The sequence below is a fragment of the Lactuca virosa genome, chromosome 7 (assembly GCF_052849685.1).
Source record: "Lactuca virosa cultivar CGN04683 chromosome 7, Lactuca_virosa_CGN04683_v6, whole genome shotgun sequence".
Classification (NCBI taxonomy): domain Eukaryota; kingdom Viridiplantae; phylum Streptophyta; class Magnoliopsida; order Asterales; family Asteraceae; genus Lactuca; species Lactuca virosa.
The window spans coordinates 170,150,877-170,172,045 of record NC_136432.1 but is presented as its reverse complement, the minus strand read 5'-3'; the positions used below and the strand labels follow the sequence as shown (position 1 = coordinate 170,172,045).

Below are 21,169 nucleotides of genomic sequence, written 5' to 3'. Positions count from 1 at the left end.
GAGTGAATATGTGATGTGTCTAAGGGTCTCGTTGGTGTATAGCAATATGGAGATTACGAGACGTATCGGGGCAGGATCCGGTTCGGGATCAGGATCGGGAGAGGGTGGTCAGGATGGGTCAGTACCACCCGAGGTCATTGGTCAGATGAGTACGGACGAGTTGGATGCCAGGATTTGTGAGATCCTGCATGATGAGGTTGCTGCTATGTTCCGGGCCGAGTTGCCTGAGATGTTTGGGTCGATCAAGACCGCCATGGTTGAGTACTTTGATGAGCGCTATGCAGCTCTTGCGGAGGCGGCTGCCGCGGTAGCTACAGCAGCTGTAGCAGTGGCAGGGGGAGGAACTGGTCGAGGTTTTCAGTATCGGAACTTCGATAATACGAAGCCCCCTACTTTCGATGGAGTTCAGGATCTGATCGTTGCTATGAGATGGTTGTCAGACGTGGATGGTTGTTTCGTCACGTGTTCATGCCCTATGGATCAGAGGGTGAGGTGTGCTCTAAACCTTTTGAGGCTCGGGGCAAAGGATTGGTGGAGGTTGACTGCGGGATCTTATTCGGATGCGCAGCGGGCTGCGGTTACATGGGATCAGTTCCGGGGGATGTTCAGTACTCGTTATGTTCCGCAGGTTGAGAGAGAGAGGTTGGCTCAGGAGTTCCTGGAGATGAATCAGGATTCAGAGTCGGTGACGGAGATCACCAGGATGTTTAATGAGAGGGCGATGTTTTGCCCAGAGTTTGCTTCAGAGCAGGCTCAGATGTCCCGATATCTGAGTATGCTCAAGAGGGACATCAGGCAGTTTGTGTCCACGCAGAGGTGCGAGACATTGCTGGAGTTGCAGGAGGCCACTCGGGGGCATGAGTTGGAGATTGAGTTACAGTTGCGAGAGCAGAGGCGGGCCCCGGTGCAGTCGCAGCCGGCGCCGAAACGGTCCAAGATCGTTGATTCCAGGTTGGGAGGTCAGGGTAGCCACACTTGTGAGAAATGTGGGAAGGGTCATACCGGAGTTTGTAGGTCCAGTGGTGCGTGCCGCAAGTGTGGGAGAGAGGGGCATTACGCGAGGGATTGCCGTCGGTCAGCCCCGGTTCAGGATTTGAGGATTTGTTATCATTGCCATCAGGTTGGTCACTTGAGGGCCAACTGTCCTCAGCTTGTTTCCAGATCGGTGCAGGTTCCCGCACCGTCTAATGTGAGGATTACTGGCAGGGGTCAGGGTGGAGCGGAACCACCGAGGGCTCAGGGGTGCGCTTTTCAGCTCACAGCAGAGGAGGTCAGGGCAGAGCCGGATGCAGTTGCGGGTATGTTTCCGTTTCGTTGTTGTCTGGTTATCTGGTTATTTATGTAGTGTTGTATTTTATTCGCCGTTCTGCGTGTCTCATGGTTTGGTTGGGAGTGTTAGTAACTAGGAGTTGTAGGCGGTTAGCATCCAAGGGATTGATGGTCAGAATTTGGTTGTATGGTCTTGTTGTCGGGTATAGCAATTGCGATTTGAGAAGTGTTCAGCGGGGAGTCGAACTCCCTTAGAGTTCGTGATGTGCGATGCCAGGAAGTGATTTTGCGGAGGTTGCTCGTTTCAGAGGAAATCAGTTCATGGATAAGAGTAGTATGTTGAGTAGGGATGATTGATTTATGCCGGTTGGGTCACCGGTGGTTGGTAGTCAGTACTCTAAGTGGGGAGAATTGGAAAATTCTCAGGAGGATCGACAGGCATTAGAGGTTGATTAGCTGTTTGGGATTCAGCACTGTTTCAGTCAGCCAAGAGTGTGGGCTGGTATGAGTAAGTGACAGGCAAATGGGGCGGGGTACAGACCAAGGTTTTCGGAAAAGGTGATTGGTTGTTGTGAGGTCTAGGATTAGGCCGGGATCTGAGTATATGGAATGGAGTTAGAGTTCGGAACCCCTAAGGGCTAGAATAGTATATACGGGAGAGATTCCCGGGAAGAATGGATCAGAGTGATGTGCGACAGTCTTTGAGCGGTCCGGATAGACTGAAGGCCGGTAGGCGTACCAGTCAGGCCGAAGGCTCGGAGAACGGTCCAGACAGGCTGAAGGCCCTGGAGGGCGGTCCAGACATGCTGAAGGTTCTGAGAGTGGTCCAGATTGGCTGAAGGCCTGGAAAGGCGGTCCAGTCATGCTGAAGACTTTGTATGTGATAGTGGATCGATATGAGGAGAATGAGTAAATATGTCGCCATGCAATAGTAATCGATATGGTCTGGCCCCAAGTATTGATCATGATGATGGAGATGGCTGGAGGCCGTGCGTGGGCCTTGTTAGTTATGTGATCGGATTCGGAGTATATGGGAGTTAGAGAATAACGGTTGCTCTACATGGATAGTGTAGAGTGGAGTTTAGATCTGTGGCACTTATAGGTGCGGTAAGGGTTGTTGAGTAGACTTCCTGGAAAAAGGGAAGGTATGTAGCTCTGAAAGGAGCGTGGGTCCTCTGAGGGGAAGGCAGCAGAGTAAATGGATGATCGAAAGTGCTTGGTAGCAAGCACTGTGTAACATCCGGTTTCGGATTATCCATGATTAGGGTTCATGGGCCGCGAGTCGGGGGATAGGAGGTCTCGGGTGGAGGCGAGTTGCTAGAAGCGTAGGGCATCTCATTACCTTTCCGTAGGTATGAGGATTCTTGATATTCGATTCATTTCAAAGATGCTATGGAAGTTTGGGAGAGTTGGCAAAATAAGTCCCTAAGTGAGGTTTTTGGCTGCAAAGTACGATGGGCGTACGTATGCGTACGCTTAGCGTACAGATACGCGTGTTTCTTAAGCAAGAGCCACCTAGTACGTTGGGCGTACCAGGGGAGGTACGATGGGCGTACTAGGCACAGAAGGAAACCCTAATTAAATGAAGTGCCCCTATATAAAGAAAGAGATGGTCTCATTTCTGGCCACCTTCCTCAGTTAATAAACCCTCTCAAACCCTAATATCCGTTCTTGAGCTTGTGAGTGGCCATGATGAGCTTGTTTGTGTTCTTATGGGCTTTTGGGAGTTAAGAAGGAGCATGGAAGGGAGTGAAGTTGAAGAACCGGCTGTGGATCTGAGCTTTCTTGGGGCTAGAGCATCATTTGAAGGTATAAAGCTCCAAGCTTTCCCTCTCTTTTTGTTTTGTGCATATTAGGGTCCATTTTAGGGTTTTTGGTCCCAAGCTTGAGGCTTTATGAGTTGATGCACTCCAGAGCTGAATAACCTGTCCTTTAAGTGTTTCTAGTGGTGGAGAACCATAAAAATAAGGCCTTGATCGTGTGAATCCACCCATGCATGAGTTATGGGCATTTTGGATTAAGAAAGTAAGAGTTTTTATGTGTTGTGGCCTTATCAGCCATGCAAAGGCTTAAAGTTGTTAACTTTATGGAGTAAGAGAGGTTAGGAAGTCCAGATCCAAGAGTTGAGCTAAGGTCTTAACGGGTTAAGACCTAGAAAATGGATTAAGTAAGTCCGAGGGTACGCGCCGCGTAATCCTAGTACGCCCCGCGTACTGGGCTGAGGTCCCCGATCAGTATTATGCATGCTTGAGTACGCTGAGCGTACCAAAGGAGGTACGCCCCGCGTAACCCCTCTGTGGGTTTTTGGGCTAAGTGATGTTTTGGGCCTTGAGTGTTGGGCCTGGAGTTTGGGCTTCATGCATAGAGTCTTGGACCAGCGGAATATATATATATATATATATATATATATATATATATATATATATATATATATATATATATGTGTGCTTTGGGGCCCTTGGGTTGGGTTTGCCTTTTTGGTTGGGAATTGAGCCGTGTGAGGGCCCATTTATTATTGGACCTTGGTGGGCCCAAAAGGCTTAGAGTATTAATGGACTGTTAGCTGGTCTATCTTTGGACCCAATAAGTGAGAGGTTGGACTTAGCTCCTAACTGAGATTTATTGGGGGTTTGGCACAGAGTTAGAGTCCGGTACGTAGCAACAGTGATTATAGGAGCTGTTCTTCATCCGAGGTGAGTCTTCTCACTATACTTTACCTAGAGTGGTAATTAGAGTTATGTGACAGAGTACTTTGTATGCTATTTATATGATGTGATACACTGCATTATTTCTATGTGATTTATGTTATGTATGTTTCAGAGTTTACAGAGTTAGGACCGGAAGGTCCATAGAGTTAGGACCAGAGGGTCCACAGAGTTAGGGCCAGAGGGCCCACAGAGTTATGGGACTGGAGGGTCCCATAGAGACACTTTGACCAGAGGGTCAAACAGAGTTATAGCCTCGAGTGGCTAATATGTGTTATGTGTGGTATTTTGGGGAACTCACTAAGCTTCGTGCTTACCGTGTTATGTGTTATGTGTTTCAGGTTTTCTTGTTTGATCGCGGGACGGCACCGGCTTGATTGTACACACCAGAGAAAGAGTTAAGAGGATCCTGGATTATCTGGAGCTATGTTTTTGTGGATTAATAATGGAGTTGTGCTTTGTAACTAAATAAAAGAGATTTTTATAAGATATGTTATGAAGAGTATGCATTTTAAAAATGAAAAATTGTTTTGAAATTTACAGTGTTACAAGTTGGTATCAGAGCCTTGGTTTGAGGGATTCGGATGCACATCCGGGTATATCTAGACTCAAACTGAGGAATTGAGGAAAATTTTCAAATAAATGATTTTTCTAAAACGAGCAAGAGTTCCTAAGAGAAAACGAGAAAGAGCAGTGTGTACAATCAGCCAGAGCCCGAACGGTGATTTCCCAAAATACCCTTACCTTATGTGTTATGAGATATTATGAGATATTATGCATGCTAGAGATAGGCTAGAGTGGCCTGATTTGTGATGCCTTAGCCTAGGAGTTGTTGTTATCTGTGATGCACTTTCGAGCATGTGTTGAGTAAGAGTATCCAGCGGGAATCCTTGTAGAGAGGGATTTGAGCAGAGGAGTAATCTAGGAGAGATACCTAGATGAGTATTTGTGAAGCCTACCGAGAGAGTAGCTTGATACCCGAGGGAGTAGAGTTGCAGAGTTCGGTGATATCTTTTGAGTCTGAGTAGAGCTAGTGGAGTTATCACCTAGAGCGGGTTATATGTGTTTATTCGACGCCCGAATGCTGCTTGCTTCGTGCTTTGTGGAACTCCCGATGATGGGAGTCAGCTACCAAGTGAATATGACGATATTCAGGAGGTAGATGACTGGCATCATAAGGAGTTTCTCAGCAGCTGATGGCGGAGAAGTGTGAGAACCTAGGAAGAGCCTAGGAAGCGGTCTTAGTCAGATAAGTACGCTGACAGAGTAGAGCATTTTGCTGGGGAGCAAGCATGCATGTTGAGAATGGTGACGAGAAGGTTGAGCAGCTACTTAGGGAATCTGGGATGGTCCGTGTAGAGAGTATGGGTAGATGTGGCAGGTAGTATGGGCCCGTACTACTGAAAGCAGAGGACCCACACTCGATGCAGAGAGTATTCCCAGACGTTCTAAGTAGCAGATCGAGAGATGATGTCATGGTTCGAGTACCATGATTGGTAGCAGATCGAGAGGTGATGTCATGGTTCGAGTACCATGATTGGTAGCAGATCAAGGGGTGATGTTATGGTTCGAGTACCATGATTGGTATCAGATCGAGAGATGATGTCATGGTTCGAGTACCATGATTGGTGGCAGATCGAGAGGTGATGTCATGGTTCGAGTACCATGATTTGAGGCGGGTTGAGAAGAGAGGACATGGTTCGAGTACCATGAAATGTGGTGGTTAGTGCTTCTGGTTTTGCCGGTTATTCCGCGGTGATTATCTAGACCAAGGTCGGATGTGAAGGAGTATGGGCCCAGAAGGCCAGGGTGAAGGAGTTTTAGTGGAACATCCCTTGATAGGGAAACCGAGTTAGCTCCGAGGGATTGTTGGTGATATACCTGTGGAGTCGCAAGACTCAGAGATGAGTAGGGATGGTGCGTTATGGAGGGGTACGGTCTGAGCTGGGGGACCGGCCGATAGGAGATATGTCACTTTCCGTGACCCGAGTAGTGCTATTTCCGTTTCTTGTGGGAGACGTAAGGGGTGTTGAGATTTTGGTTTCTGAGTTGGGGTGAGCCCTATGGGATCGCACTGATGGTGATTTTTCAATCAGAGTATCTGGCAGTAGGTCTGTCGTGAGGGAATGATATAGCTTGAGCAGGTTGACAGTGGGGACTGAAATGGTCAAGGAACAGGATACACCCTATTTGAGTATGATAGGGCACGTGTTAGCTGCAGTGTTGGGCGATCAAGAGGAGTATATCAGGGCAGTGACTCTTATTGTTCTTGAGAGGTATAGGGAGTGGAAATGTGGTTTCTGCTCTTATGATAAGGGACATGTTGGAGCGTTGGGCAAGGAGTCAAGGATAAGGAGTATGATGGTTCATTATTTACAGATCCAGAGCTAGAGTCAACACTGGACAGTTGGGAGGTCCGGTGAGGGTATAGTGTGAGATCCTGAATGACTAGAGACAGTCACGATGGTAAGTTCTGAAGGTTGCATACGAGATTCTGGTATTTGGAGTTGTTTGATCCTTGTCAGAGAGATCATCGAGCGTTGCGTAGCACCTTGCGGAATTAGGTGCGATGTTACTGGTGGAGGCAGTCTGTGGGATAGAGTGTTGGTGCACCAATTGGTGATGGTTCGAACCCTAAGTGGGGGAGAACCGGGTATTTTGCTGAGAGGATCAGAGATCTGTTCTAGATCGGTTAGAGATCTGGATATAGAGACTTGCGGTGCGGATTCTTGAGTCCCGGGTTATTAGTGATCAAGGCGAGGTGCAGAGCGAGATAATGCAGGTGGTATATGATTAAAAAGGGTGTGTGGGTCCACGTCAAGTGACCGTTGGTCGGAGACCTTGTGGCGGACGGGAATCCTTCAAGATTAGAATAATGAATTCGAGATGGTTGGCTTGTGAGGTTAGTTCGGCGGTTGAGAATTTATGGTTCAGAGTATGGGCTATTATATGCAGTATGGGAAGGGAAGAAGTTGATTGGGCAACCAACTTCGGGTCATTATGAGTATTTTTGCATGAGTTTTGAGCAGTAGGGAAGGAAGTTTCGGATTGTCATCTTCGTGTTCTTAGTCGTGGGCAATTTCTCTGTGTTTTAATTTGGGAGATGGAGTATTCCGGGGGTTACAAGTGGCACGAGAGAAAGACCGGTTGCGAGATTTCGAGGGAGCAATGCGGTATCTGAGTATGATGCCATGAGTACGATCAGTGGTAGAGTCAAGACACTGCGAAGCGTTGTGATGGTATTCTGGGGTATCCGAGTTTAGTGGCCTAAATCTCGGATTATTTTGAGTTTTGAGTTTGAGATGATGAGTGATGTATCAAATGTCTACGGCTCCGGTGGGGGGACCTTCAACTAATTGACATCAAAGGGATTTATTTGAGAATGCGAATTGCAGCGAGAAAAAGAGGTTTTGTCACGACGGTGGTCGTCCGTAGTAGTGATGCTTAGCATGAATGGGTGTGTGTGCACCTATTTATGCTGGGCCGCAGAGCATGAGTTAATGATCGCAGTGTGGCGTCAATCTGAGAATGAGTTGTGAAGTGGTAAGAGCTAGTGGGGTAGGACTGCTGAGAGCGGCAGTTAAATGAGTTAGTGAAAATGGTGTTGTGATGCTACGGGGAGCCGTAGTACTCACTAGTCAGAGAGAGGGTGTTGTGATGCTACGGGGAGCCGTGGTACTCACTAGTCAAAGAGAGGGTGTTGTGATGCTATGGGGAGCCGTAGTACTCACTAGTCAGAGAGAGGATGTTGTGATGCTACGGGGAGCCGTAGTACTTACTAGTCAGAGAGAGGGTGTTGTGATGCTACGGGGAGCCGTAGTACTCACTAGTCGGAGAGAGGGTGTTGTGATGCTACGGGGAGCCGTGGTACTCACTAGTCAGAGAGAGGGTGTTGTGATGCTACGGGGAGCCGTGGTACTCACTAGTCAGAGAGAGGGTGTTGTGATGCTACGGGGAGCCGTAGTACTCACTAGTCAGTAGGAGGTTGTTGTGATGCTATGGGGAGCCGTAGTACGCACTAGTTAGCGAGAGGCTGTTATGAGGGAGCACTCTCGATCAGAGCATGATACAGAAGAGTTTTAGGCTTGAGTAGCCCTAATCTATGAGTTTTTGGGAGCCTGGTGGTCGGACCAGGGGCGAGACCGGGGTCTCCTCAATGATCGGGAATCATTATATTTTGAGTAAGGTGTGGACATCGCAATCCAAAGGGATTGGATAAGTGAAGTACGCATGGGTTGCGGGTCACGAGTCATGAGTTGAGTGGGTCTTGGGGACGAGTGGTTACAACTACGGGTCGGACCAAACTCTGGAGTTGAGTTGAGTCCTAGTGGTGTGTTGGATAGGTGAGATGAGATTCTGGAATCGGAGGTGGGATTCCATATGAGGGGTACTGTTCGTCATCTGATGTCTTAGACCTGAGTAGGTCAGGGCCTTGGTTTGGGAGGTGCAGCGGGATGCAAGAAACTAAGGAGCAGTAATCGACAGAGTTCAGAGGTGATCCGATCTTCAAGAGAGTGTAGTGTTCGCTTGAGGGAAAGCGAACTGCGTGACTTATGCGTCACTAAGAGTTGAGACAGTTATTATAAGATGGGAATTAGTGAAACCTTTTTTTTGGGTTATAGGGTGGGCGAACTTGAGGTTCACCTACTGGGTTTATAGAGGTCAGGGAATATTCCCAGTCGAGCATGATCTTTTCCTTGTGTCCGAGATTTGAGTTTTAGGTTCATCCTCTCTAATGGATCCTGATGATTGCCCTTGCAGTGGGTCCCGGAGGGAGAGGGAGATTATGACCCTTCCGTCCTTTTGAGTTGCGATTGGGATTGATCAGGGAATCAGGGTTGGTAGGGTGTTCTTAGAGTCTGTTAGTCGGTGGGCGATTAACAGGATAGTGTTTCGAGGATGTTCTGGAAAGGAATTAGACCGCAAGAGTTTTCAAGTTATGAAGATTCAGATTGAGTACCGTAGCGGCAGTTGGGTCTGCCCCTTTCGGATCAGGAGTTCTTGGTAGGATCGAGTATCCTTGGAAGTGATTGTTGTTTGGTTTGAGGACCTTCGGTGGTGCTTCCCGTCTAGTAGGGTTTGATCTATGTGGGGTTGCAGAGTGATTTCGAGGGCGAAATCTAATTCAAGTGGGGGAGAATTGTAACATCTGGTTTCGGATTATCCATGATTAGGGTTCATGGGCCGCGAGTCGGGGGATAGGAGGTCTCGGGTGGAGGCGAGTTGCTAGAAGCATAGGGCATCTCATTACCTTTCCGTAGGTATGAGGATTCTTGATATTCGATTCATTTCGAAGATGCTATGGAAGTTTGGGAGAGTTGGCAAGATAAGTCCCTAAGTGAGGTTTTTGGCTGCGAAGTACGCTGGACGTACGTATGCGTACGCTTAGCGTACATATACGCGTGTTTCTTAAGAAAGAGCCACCTAGTACGCTGGGCGTACCAGGGGAGGTACGCTGGGCGTACTAGGCACAGAAGGAAACCCTAATTAAATGAAGTGCCCCTATATAAAGAAAGAGATGGTCTCATTTCTGGCCACCTTCCTCAGTTAATAAACCCTCTCAAACCCTAATATCCGTTCTTGAGCTTGTGAGTGGCCATGATGAGCTTGTTTGTGTTCTTATGGGCTTTTGGGAGTTAAGAAGGAGCATGGAGGGAGTGAAGTTGAAGAACCGGCTGTGGATCTGAGCTTTCTTGGGGCTAGAGCATCATTTGAAGGTATAAAGCTCCAAGCTTTCCCTCTCTTTTTGTTTTGTGCATATTAGGGTCCATTTTAGGGTTTTTGGTCCCAAGCTTGAGGCTTTATGAGTTGATGCACTCCAGAGCTGAATAACCTGTCCTTTTAAGTGTTTCTAGTGGTGGAGAACCATAAAAATAAGGCCTTGATCGTGTGAATCCACCCATGCATGAGTTATGGGCATTTTGGATTAAGAAAGTAAGAGTTTTTATGTGTTGTGGCCTTATCAGCCATGCAAAGGCTTAAAGTTGTTAACTTTATGGAGTAAGAGAGGTTAGGAAGTCCAGATCCAAGAGTTGAGCTAAGGTCTTAACGGGTTAAGACCTAGAAAATGGATTAAGTAAGTCCGAGGGTACGCGCCGCGTAATCCTAGTACGCCCCGCGTACTGGGCTGAGGTCCCCGATCAGTATTATGCATGCTTGAGTACGCTGAGCGTACCAAAGGAGGTACGCCCCGCGTAACCCCTCTGTGGGTTTTTGGGCTAAGTGATGTTTTGGGCCTTGAGTGTTGGGCCTGGAGTTTGGGCTTCATGCATAGAGTCTTGGACCAGCGGAATATATATATATATATATATATATATATATATATATATATATATATATATATATGTGTGTGCTTTGGGGCCCTTGGGTTGGGTTTGCCTTTTTGGTTGGGAATTGGGCCGTGTGAGGGCCCATTTATTATTGGACCTTGGTGGGCCCAAAGGGCTTAGAGTATTAATGGACTGTTAGGTGGTCTATCTTTGGACCCAATAAGTGAGAGGTTGGACTTAGCTCCTAACTGAGATTTATTGGGGGTTTGGCACAGAGTTAGAGTCCGGTACGTAGCAACAGTGATTATAGGAGTTGTTCTTCATCCGAGGTGAGTCTTCTCACTATACTTTACCTAGAGTGGTAATTAGAGTTATGTGACAGAGTACTTTGTATGCTATTTATATGATGTGATACACTGCATTATTTCTATGTGATTTATGCTATGTATGTTTCAGAGTTTACAGAGTTAGGACCGGAAGGTCCACAGAGTTAGGACCAGAGGGTCCACAGAGTTAGGGCCAGAGGGCCCACAGAGTTATGGGACTGGAGGGTCCCACAGAGACACTTTGACCAGAGGGTCAAACAGAGTTATAGCCTCGAGTGGCTAATATGTGTTATGTGTGGTATTTTGGGGAATTCACTAAGCTTCGTGCTTACCGTGTTATGTGTTATGTGTTTCAGGTTTTCTTGTTTGATCGCGGGACGGCACCGGCTTGATTGTACACACCAGAGAAAGAGTTAAGAGGATCCTGGATTATCTGGAGCTATGTTTTTGTGGATTAATAATGGAGTTGTGCTTTGTAACTAAATAAAAGAGATTTTTATAAGATATGTTATGAAGAGTATGCATTTTAAAAATGAAAAATTGTTTTGAAATTTACGGTGTTACACACTGGGATTGTACCAGATATATGGAAGCACATACGGGTTGGATGCCCGTTGAGGTTGTGGCAATGTTGGATGATGCGCATGCATGTTTCCGGTCTCCTTGGAAGAGGAGAAGGAAAGGGATTCCCGATTGGAGATTGGGACAGAGGAAGGTGAGACAGCAGGTTAACAGACTCGAGAGTAGTCTGGACCGGTGCTGAGGACTGCATAAGGATATTACAGTCGAAGGTCAAGGACCTAGAGATCGTGATAGGGAGGTGGGAGTGGATTGCACTCCGTTATGTCGAACCGAAGGGTTCGAGGGTGACGCAAGGACAAGGTCCTTGGTTTCGAGTATGGTTGTAGGCTTGAGTTGTGTATGAGGAGATATTTCAATCTGGGGTATTCCATCATGAGGATGACCGGACCCTATGATTGATTGGGCCTGGTGTGTTGGTATTCCAGCCGAGGCTGATTAGGCCAGGTACGAGTGGTTACGCGATATGATTGGTTGATGGGTTACGTGAGCTAAAGGATGCGGCATCCTGTCAGAGCGTAAGGGATAGAACCCGAGGGTGGAACATGATTCGTTCCAGGTTGCAGTTATCAGGGTTATCGCCAATTTTTGGGCGAAGGAAGACGGATTTGTGTCTTGGCAGGAGCTCAGTGGGTGTTGTGGTATCCAGTTTCACAAGTTGCGAATGAATGCCTATGATGGAAGTAAGGTAGTGTCTTCAGGTGGCACTTAGTTGATGAGTTTTGTCATCAGAGAAGAGGAGCCGGTGGCCGGCTTGAAGCAGTTGATCGGGACCCTGCAAGGGAGGAGATGGATTTTAGAGATTCGATATCTGTGTTTGAGGGAATCTGGGTCGGTTCGAGATCAGTGGATGCACTGTAGGAGTATCATCCGGAAGTTGTGTTGCCGTAGGCTTCGAGGACGAAGCCTAATTTAAGTGGGGGAGAATTGTAACATCCCAAGTTTGGAATCTAGAAGTTGGAGGGTGCTAAGTGTAAAATTAGGAAAGGGACTCGACGAGTAGGTCCGTTTACTCGCCGAGTCGGAACGGGATTGATCGCGGTATTAAGTGGCCAACTCGCCGAGTCGGCGGCGTGGACTCGACGAGTTGGTGCTGGAATGAGAAAAGCCTGATCCCGAGGGTTGCACCCTATTTAAAGGACTTTATGTCCTTCTCCCAGCCTCCTAATTCCCCCAAAGAGTTCCAGAAACCCTAATTTCGTGTGAGTTTCCATTAATAGAGAGAATAGAGCTTTGGAAGAGGAAATCTTGGAAAGAGGCTTGAAGATCAAGAGGCTTGCTGCAAAGGAGTGGTGTAGATCCGGGATCTACTTCAGTTGGAGCTTATATTGGAGGTAATAATCTGTTGCTTGGGCTCTTTTGCATCTAGATCTATTATCATTTGAGATTTGGGGCATTTTTGGTATGATTATGAGTTAATTTGAGTTAGAGGCTTAGATCTGAGGTTGCTACTTCAGATCTAGACTTGTGTTGGTCCAGAAAGTCATAAAGTATCAGTCTTTGAGTTGTTGGTGAAGCCCTTTTGTCATAAACCCTAGCCCTAGAGTGTTTTGGACTTATATCTCCTTGGTTTCACGTAAAGTTTGCAACTTTATGTGAGGGTTAGGCTGTAGAAGAGTGGATCTATGGATTGGAGCCTCAGCATGGCTCGAAAAGCCTCTGCATGGATTGAGAACTGAAGGGACTCGGCGAGTCACATGGTGTACTCGACGAGTTGTATGAACATGTGCATGGACTCGGCGAGTTGAAGAACAACTCGGCGAGTCTGTTGAAGATTGCCTTGGACTCAGCGAGTCTGTTCTGGACTCGGCGAGTCTGGTCGCAGAACCCCAATCTTTTCTGGTCAAACCATGAAGCAGTGAGTCGGGAGGTGACTCGGTGAGTTGAGCAGGACGGGACTCGGAGATCGTTGGACTCGACGAGTCTTGGGGTGACTCGGCGAGTAGAGTCGTGTTATGGGAGTTTCTGAGTATAGGGACTCGACGAGTCGACGGGTCGACTCGGCGAATAGAGTTAGTCAGGAGGTTGACTTTGACTGAGGACTTTGACTTTGACCAAGAGTTGACCAGTTTGTCTACCAAGGGTATTTTGGTAATATTGGGCTTATGAATCTGGTTCTTGGTAGTGTACGGTGGTGGAGTTCGTGTCGGTGGTCGGAGCAGCTGATCTTATCCTTCCAGCCGGCAATTGCGAGGTGAGTTATCCTCACTATATCAACAGGGTCTACGGCACCAAGGCCGGCCCTTTATCGGATGGAAATCTGGGTATTGTTTGTTATGTTATTGCTTTGCTATGTTTGCATCCTGTAGTTAGGATGATATGCGTTAGAGACCTGGTTAAGGTCGGTATCCTGGTATATAGGATGATGATATGCTAGTGACCGGTTAGGTCGGTATCCTGGTTAGGATGTTGTTATGTTATGTGATATGCTGGATCGGTTTGATTAGTTGTGAGATGTTATATGATTATATGTTTATGTGCACATGGTTGTTGGACTGGGGTTGGGTTGAGGCGGGTCCTACTTTGTGCTGTAGGCCAACATACCCAAGGCGGACCGGATGTTCCGAAGGCCCAGCGAGCGGTCCGGATAGGCTGAAGGCCCCAAGAGGGCGGACCAGACGTCCCGAGGCTCAGAGAGTGGACCAGGCCGACTGAAGGCCCGGTGCGGGCGGGCCAGTCATACTGTAGACTCAGAGAGTGGACCAGGTGGATTGAAGGCCCGGTGCGGGCGAACCAATCACACTGTAGACTCGACGTACATGGCTAGACTTGGAGGGTGGACCAGGTGAACTGAAGGCCCGGTGCGGGCGGACCAGTCACACAGTAGACCCGATGTGCATGGTTGTTCTATATATGATATGTTATGAGTATGTTATGTGTGGTTGGTATTTTGGGGGTAACTCACTAAGCTTTCGGGCTTAAAGTTTCAGTGTATTGTTTCAGGTACTTCAGGAGATCGTGGCAAGGCGAAGGCGTGATCGTACCGCTCCTCATGTTTTATGATTTATATGATATGGTTCTGGGGGATACTCTGATGTTTAAACTATTTTGAAAACGAGTTGTATGAACGTAATGGTTTTTGAATGATTTAAAATGTTTTAATTTGGCTCAAATTTTATGGGTGTTACAGTGGTATTGGTATTTTGGGGGTAGCTCACTAAGCCCTTGGGCTTACAGTTTTCAGTTATTGTTTCAGGTACTTCAGGAGATCGTGGCAAGGCGAAGGCGTGACCGTACCGCTCCTCATCCTTATGATCTGTTTATGGGACACTCTGATGAAAAATGATTTGAAAACAATTTGTAAACAATTACTAATTTGGGTTTTAATTGTGAATGGAAAAGTTTAAATTTGGCGTAAATTTTATGGATATTACATATCATCTAGGTTTGCTACTACCTGATATGTTATATGTTGGCATGATATGTTATATGTGATAGTAGTAGAGTTCTATTGTTAGGACTGAAGGGTAGGTCGGACACCCTAGATATGTCTGACAGTATGTTATGATATGTTTATATGCTGGCATGATATGTTATATGTGATAGTGGTAGTAAGAGGGGAGTAGTCCCCAAGTTCGGTTGTTAGGACCAAAGGGTAGTTCGGACACCCCAGATATGTCTGATAGTATGTTTATGTTATGATGTATGTGATAGTAGTAGTAGGGGGTGGAATAGTCCCCGAGGTTCGGTTGTTAGGACCGATGGGTAGGTCAGCACCCCAGAATGGCTCGACACGGGTAGGTCGGCACCCGAGAATGGCTCGACACGGGTAGGTCGGCACCCCAGAATGGTCGTACCGGGTAGGTCAGGCACCCCAGAATTGCCTGGCAGTATGTATGCTATATGATTGTATGGAATGTGGTACGATGGGGGAAATCACTAAGCTTCGTGCTTACAGTTTACAGTTTTGGTTTCAGGTACCTCTTCAGCGAAGGGGAAGGAGCCGGCGCGGTAGCAGCGCATCATACACACACGCATTGATTTTCCGCACTTGAGATATTCTGGGATTGTACTCTGACATGTTGCTATTATATGATTGGATTTTCAGACATGATATATTGATTTGCGAAATGATATATTTTACTTAGTTTTCTTATGAATGTTTTTATAATCAGTTAAATAAAAATGAAATTTTTGGACTCGAAAAATGGGACGTTACAGATACGTAGCGTTTTGGGGACTGACACTCTCTTCACGTACCGGTTTTGGTTTGTTTATATAACTTTATGTTAGTTCATGGGTTATAATAAAATTGGGGGGGGGGGGGGGGGGGGGTTTGTTGGTGATTTTAGTCTCACCAGGTATATTGGGTAATTGAATTAACATGTGAGCTAATGGCCTTATTATTTGTATTCTATATTATATGTTAAGTGAATGTGGAGTTCATGCATATATAAGATCAAATTATAAGTCGATAAAACAAAAAGGAAGGGGTCAAGGGGGTCGTACCCCCTTGCAGGGTCTGAGGGGCCGCCCCTAGTGGGGTTGAGGGGCAACACCCTAAAAGGTCTTTGAAAATTTGAATTAGTTTCCTTATGTAAAAATCAAATTCTAATGGGTGATTATAGTAAGATTGACAAATCTTATCAGTTTTGAAAACAACTGATTAAGCCATTAAGTTCATGATTCTTCTAACTAATTTAGAAGATAGAAACCATAATCTATGTATATATATGACACCTCTGTTGAGCGGTATAGAGAACGTTTTTCAGCTATTTTTCTTCTTGAACAAACTCATAACTCACTAGCGATTTAGTTTGTGTTTTTATGTGTAGATACACAAGGGTCGTGGATTATCCTAGACTGGATTTCTTGTAACTCATACATACGGTAAGTGATTTTACATGATCCATTAGGTATTCGGTCCACCATCACCCAACTTATACTCCCCCAACAAAATCTAGTTAAATATAGAGTATATTACACGAATGGTCCCTATGGTTTGGGGTAATTTGTGCACTTGGTCCCTAATTTATTTTTTTAATTCGGAAGGTCCCTAATGTTTGTTTTTGTTACGCGCTTGGTCCTTAGTTTTTGTTTTTGTTTCGCGTTTGGTCCCTATCTTACCTAAAAATACTATTATTTAAATAGAGAAAATTGGTCTGGTAAGTAGGGTAATGTGAGGGGGTTGGGGTGTGTTTATTTAAACAAGTTTAAAAATAAGGGCAAAATAGTCTTTTTAGGTGAGACAGGGACCAAACGTGTAACAAAAACAAACAGTAGGGACCTTCCGAGTTAAAAAAATAAATTAAGGACCAAACACGCAAATTACCCTAAACCATAGGGACCATTTGTGTAATTTGCTCTTAATATATTTGGTCAAAAGTCATACCTTGCTCTAATGGTTGAAAAGTCGAACTCCCAATCCTAATTACTGATTAAAAATTAATTTAATTACTTTAAATTAACTTAATTTGAAATTTTAATAATTTGATATTATTTAATGAAAAATCAGACTTAAAGGTTAAAACGTCAAACTCCAAATCACACGAGTATTATAATTTCTCAGATTAAAGAAAACCAACAATAAACAATCATCAAATAAGAAGATTTAAAACTGATTATGCTCTATACAATTGGCTCAAGTATTTAGGAACTTTCGAAGTCAAATTCCCTAATAAGTATATTCAAGATGCAATTCATACATAATAAGTACATGTGGTAAGAGAGTAATAATTTATTTTTCGTATTAGTTTACAAAAGATGAAAGCAAATCGCATGCCAATAGGCTAAACTCGGATAATCAAAAGCAGTGAAATTGAGGTTCTCGTGAGTTTCTAGTCTTTCTACAGATATCTCATTTTTTTCAACAATAAAAATACAAAACACTGTTTTTTTTCCCAAAACGCCCTTGGAATTTCAATCTACGACTATGACCAGCCGAAGACATAGTCAAGAACATATACCAAAACAAGAGAGAAGGGATAGAGGGCGAAAGCAATGAAAGATGTCCATAGAGGAAAAGTTGTACGCAAACTTCCGAAAACGCCCATCACAATGCAAACAATGAGAATCACAAGCACTTCAGACGAAAAATCCCATGTTAGTCCTCTCACATACACAAGTGCTAAAAACACCGATAGGCACAGGATATTATTCATCGTTACTGCCCCATATAACTGTAAAACAAATTAAAGGTTAAATGGTAAGATATCCTTTCATTTAGAGTAAATTACATTTTTGGTCCCTAAGTACAGTTGTTTTTTGCAAATTTGGTCCTGATAATAAGTTTCCTTATTTGAGGTTTTTTGTTGGTTTTTGTTCCATGTTTTGAGTAAAATGACTACTTTTGGTCAACTGATTTTTTGCAATTTTGGTCCCAAAATCACAAAAACTTCAAACAAGTACCAAAATCACAAGAGAACTTTTTGGAACCAAAATTGGAAAAATCGACTATCCCCAAGGACCAAAAATGTAATATGATGCAAAACAAATAAATAAATAAAAGTAAATTGACTACTTTTAGCCACTGATTTTGGCAATTTTGGTCCCAAAAACAGTCATTTTACATTTTTACTAGAAACATGGACCAAATACATTACAAAAACCTCAAACAAGTACCAAACTTGCAAAAGAAACTTTTTGGGACCAAAATTGCAAAAATCGACTATACCCAAGGACCAAAAATGTAATATAATGCATAAAATTCAATATTTAAGGCCCCTAAACTCGTTTTGTTGTACTGATGATTTATAGGTCATAATGGTGTTATCCGATACAAATTCAATATTTAAAAAAACAACAAGAGAGAGAAAAACGAACCTCGGAGAATGTGAGGGAGGCGGATCTTTTCTTTTTGCGGGTGGCGAAGATGATTGCAGAGACAGCTTCACTGGAATTGGTTGCTAATGGCAACGCGATGAAGGAGATGAAGAAAGAAGGAATACTCGTTGCAGCTGAAAACCCATCAACTGCACCCACAAGAGGATCCGCAAATGAAGCCGCAATTATAGTCCCCAATATTAAATACAAAACAGCTTTTATTGTTGTACTTCGTGGATCATCCACCCCTTCCTCTTCATCTTCCCCCGCATCGTCTCCTAAAAGATCATGTTGCTTTTTCGTCTCCTGAAAAAATCATATATATATTTTTTTTTTATGTTATGGTGTTTATTGGTTCGTGGAATTGGAATTGGAGATTCCATTCCTACCTCATAATAGTCATGAATGTACTTCAACGTGTCAGGTCCAGCAATAGGAGCATTTATTTTAGTAGTTTTCGCCTCCTCAAGCCATTTTCCAATTCCATCAATAAATTCATCAAAATCAATCTCATTGTTTCTAGACTTATCAAAATCTTTCATAACTCTATCAACAGCATCTTCTTCTTTCAAATTTATTTCATGTAATCTCATTCCCACAACCAATGCCCTTAACTCAGTATGTGAAAGCCATCCGTTTTCATTCACATCAATCGACTTAAATAGCCTGTCATACTCATACATTTTTGTATAAGTTTATTAAATCACACATATATATAACATATATATACACTAAAGTTATAAAAATTAATAACTTACTTTTCTAAAACTTCTTTGTTAGGTTCACCTTGATCAGTCAAAAGTCTTCCAAGTGCACGCATCTTTAAGTACTTAAGAATTCTAGATCTTACATGTTTGTGTTTTGCAAAAGCAAGGCGTCTTTTTTGTAATTTAGGCTGCATAACCTGAGAAAAAAAAAAAAAAATTCTCAAATGAAATCACATGAACAGTTGAAAATTTGTTATAAAATATAAATATTTACCTGATAAACACAGTATGCAATTAAAAGAGAAACAGAGACTATAAGACCAAGTAAAACAGACAAGTGTCTTCCAGAATCTGAATGCATGATTTGTGGGAATTGAACAACGATAAATGGGATCACAGATACAGCCATGATCATCCCAGAATAGCTTGTCCAAATATCAGTACTCACACCAGAACCTGCAGTGGTTAAATTACTGATTTACCCTTGTTGGAATGTTTGATGAGAGGAGGGATGTAAACTGTAAACTGTAAAGTACCTAGTAAGCTGAAGCCTTTAGTATCTGTGTTATCTACTGCAACTGAGTTCTCTATATCACATTTCCCAACAATGATGCATGTGCCCCATATTACAGTGATAAGCATGACTGTTGAACCTGCTAATAAACCCATTCCTACAGACACCTGATCTTGAGCAACATCAACACTTCCAGATAATCCAGATACTACAAGAAGGAAGTAGATTGTAAGATATACACATGTATAAAATGTTAGGAATTACTTCCCATAGATCTATTGATGTTATAACTAATAACAGGTGGAAGCTGGAAGTTTGAGTAAAAGTGTGGGGTAAAAGTAGCAGTAAGCAGTAAGCTTTTAGGTTATGAGTTTTGTTGTTTAAAATAAAAGTTCTAAGCATATATTATGAACTACGATTTTTCTTTAATTTGAGGTTTTTTTATGCTTAAACGTTGCTCTCAAAATATCTTTGCCTAATAGTAATAACCCAAGTTTCTTTTCCGATCTTTTTTTTTCCGATCTTAATCAATAGAAAATCCTTAATAGGAATTGGATTCTAGCAAAAGTGTAATTCTGGATCTTGAAATGAAAAGCCCCACACATTGATCTGACTACTTGCCTACTTTTAATCTGAACCAGTAATAATGCGGAGACAAATGGGCATGTTTGTCAAAAAGTTTTACATAGAGATAATCGAATAGAGACGATAATAGAAATCGAGTTCAATTTCGACCACTATTTAATAAATATAATTCAAAATTCCAAATAAAATAACAAGGAAAAGGAGGATTCTATTTAGAATCCCTGTAGAATCGAAACAAAAGAAAAGAAAAAAAAAACTGAGAATTATATTTCGAATCCTTTTTCGTAATCATCGGATCGAGATGAAAAGTTAGTTTGAACTAAGATCTTATATCTGAGAAGCAAAAGAGGAAGCAACATTGAGAGAGAAATCAGAACGATTTAGTACTAGGTATGTATTAAAATTGTTTACCGAGAATAAGCATAGCATCGGGAAGAGCACCGAGAATTGGAAGCAATAATCCGCCAACAAGACCTGGCCCTAAAATCTCGAGTAGCAGCTCACTACCAGCAGAGAGGTAGGTAGCAGCGAGGTACATGAGGTAACCATAGACTAAAATGAGGAAGAGGTTGCCAAGTGCTGTGTTGGTGCAAGGCAAGAATCCGTACGACTGTTCACAAGCTTCTGGTTCTTCAGCTGATACGAAGGGATTAAGACGGAGTACGCCGCCGTATCCATCGTGAACGCCGTCGGAGACGAGATCTGATGTTGAAGTGGTGGTGATTACACGGCCGACGACGGTGAAGATGAGGAGAGATGAGATTGTGAGTAAGAGGAGCGACTTGTGCGCCATGTGGCCGGCGACGATCGGCGTGAATCAGTGGTGATGGGATCTATTAACCGTCAAAAGAGAGTCCGAAAGTCTCGTTTTATATTGATGTCTCTTAATAAATAACTAGAAAGGTTACCCCGCTAGGCGGGGGCAGAAACTTTCAATGTTGTTTCCGAATTGATAAATACTAGTAAAGAACCCGCGGCTATGCCGCTTTTGGGGTAATATGGAAAAAATCGGCAAACTTTAAAAGATATGTGTTGAAATTGTAAATCACCATAAATAGGGAAGAAAGTCGACAACTCCTAAAATTAGATGCCAAAAGTGTACAACAAAAAAAAGGACACTGGTGGAGAAAATCCAAAATGTTGTGGCAATAATATTAAAGTTGTTAACGTTAGGAAAATATGTTGGCAAAATTTTAAAGGAGGTTTTTTTGTTTTTTATGTCAAAATGTAAAACTTTTGACTACAAGGACAAAAAGTGTCAAATTCATTAAAGAATTGTGGCAAAAACACCAAAATGTAATACCTTTGAATATAAGGACTAAAAGTGTCAAAGTCATTAAAGATTTGTGGCAAAAACCTTAAGGCACAAAAACTTAATCAAAAGGCAAAAATGTAAAAATTTTGACTTTAGGGACTAAAAGTGTCAAGTTCAGCAAACTTATGTGGCAAAACC

At 43.7% G+C, this 21,169-nt stretch overlaps 1 protein-coding gene across 1 annotated transcript; it reads right to left on the bottom strand.

Moving 5' to 3' along the window:
- Positions 1–16,805: 16,805 nt before the first annotated feature.
- Positions 16,806–20,585, bottom strand: LOC145124022 (sodium/calcium exchanger NCL-like). Its single transcript, XM_079059230.1, has 7 exons — positions 20,128–20,585; positions 19,154–19,339; positions 18,892–19,073; positions 18,669–18,814; positions 18,300–18,576; positions 17,911–18,216; positions 16,806–17,267 (listed from the first exon to the last, which is right to left on the bottom strand). Exons 1-7 carry the CDS (start codon positions 20,507–20,509, stop codon positions 17,019–17,021), a joined length of 1,728 nt encoding a protein of 575 aa, XP_078915356.1. The 5' UTR covers positions 20,510–20,585; the 3' UTR covers positions 16,806–17,018.
- Between the last annotated feature and the right edge of the window lie 584 nt (positions 20,586–21,169).

Bases quoted from the DNA above. Each gene is read 5' to 3' on its own strand.
- LOC145124022 (XM_079059230.1), bottom strand. From the start codon at position 20,509: ATGGCGCACAAGTCGCTCCTCTTACTCACAATCTCATCTCTCCTCATC. The intron at 19,340-20,127 runs GTAAACAATTTT...TCCTTCTTGTAG, and splicing joins CGATGCTATGCTTATTCTCG to TATCTGGATTATCTGGAAGT. The intron at 17,268-17,910 runs GTTCGTTTTTCT...TTTGTTTTACAG, and splicing joins CCTCCCTCACATTCTCCGAG to TTATATGGGGCAGTAACGAT.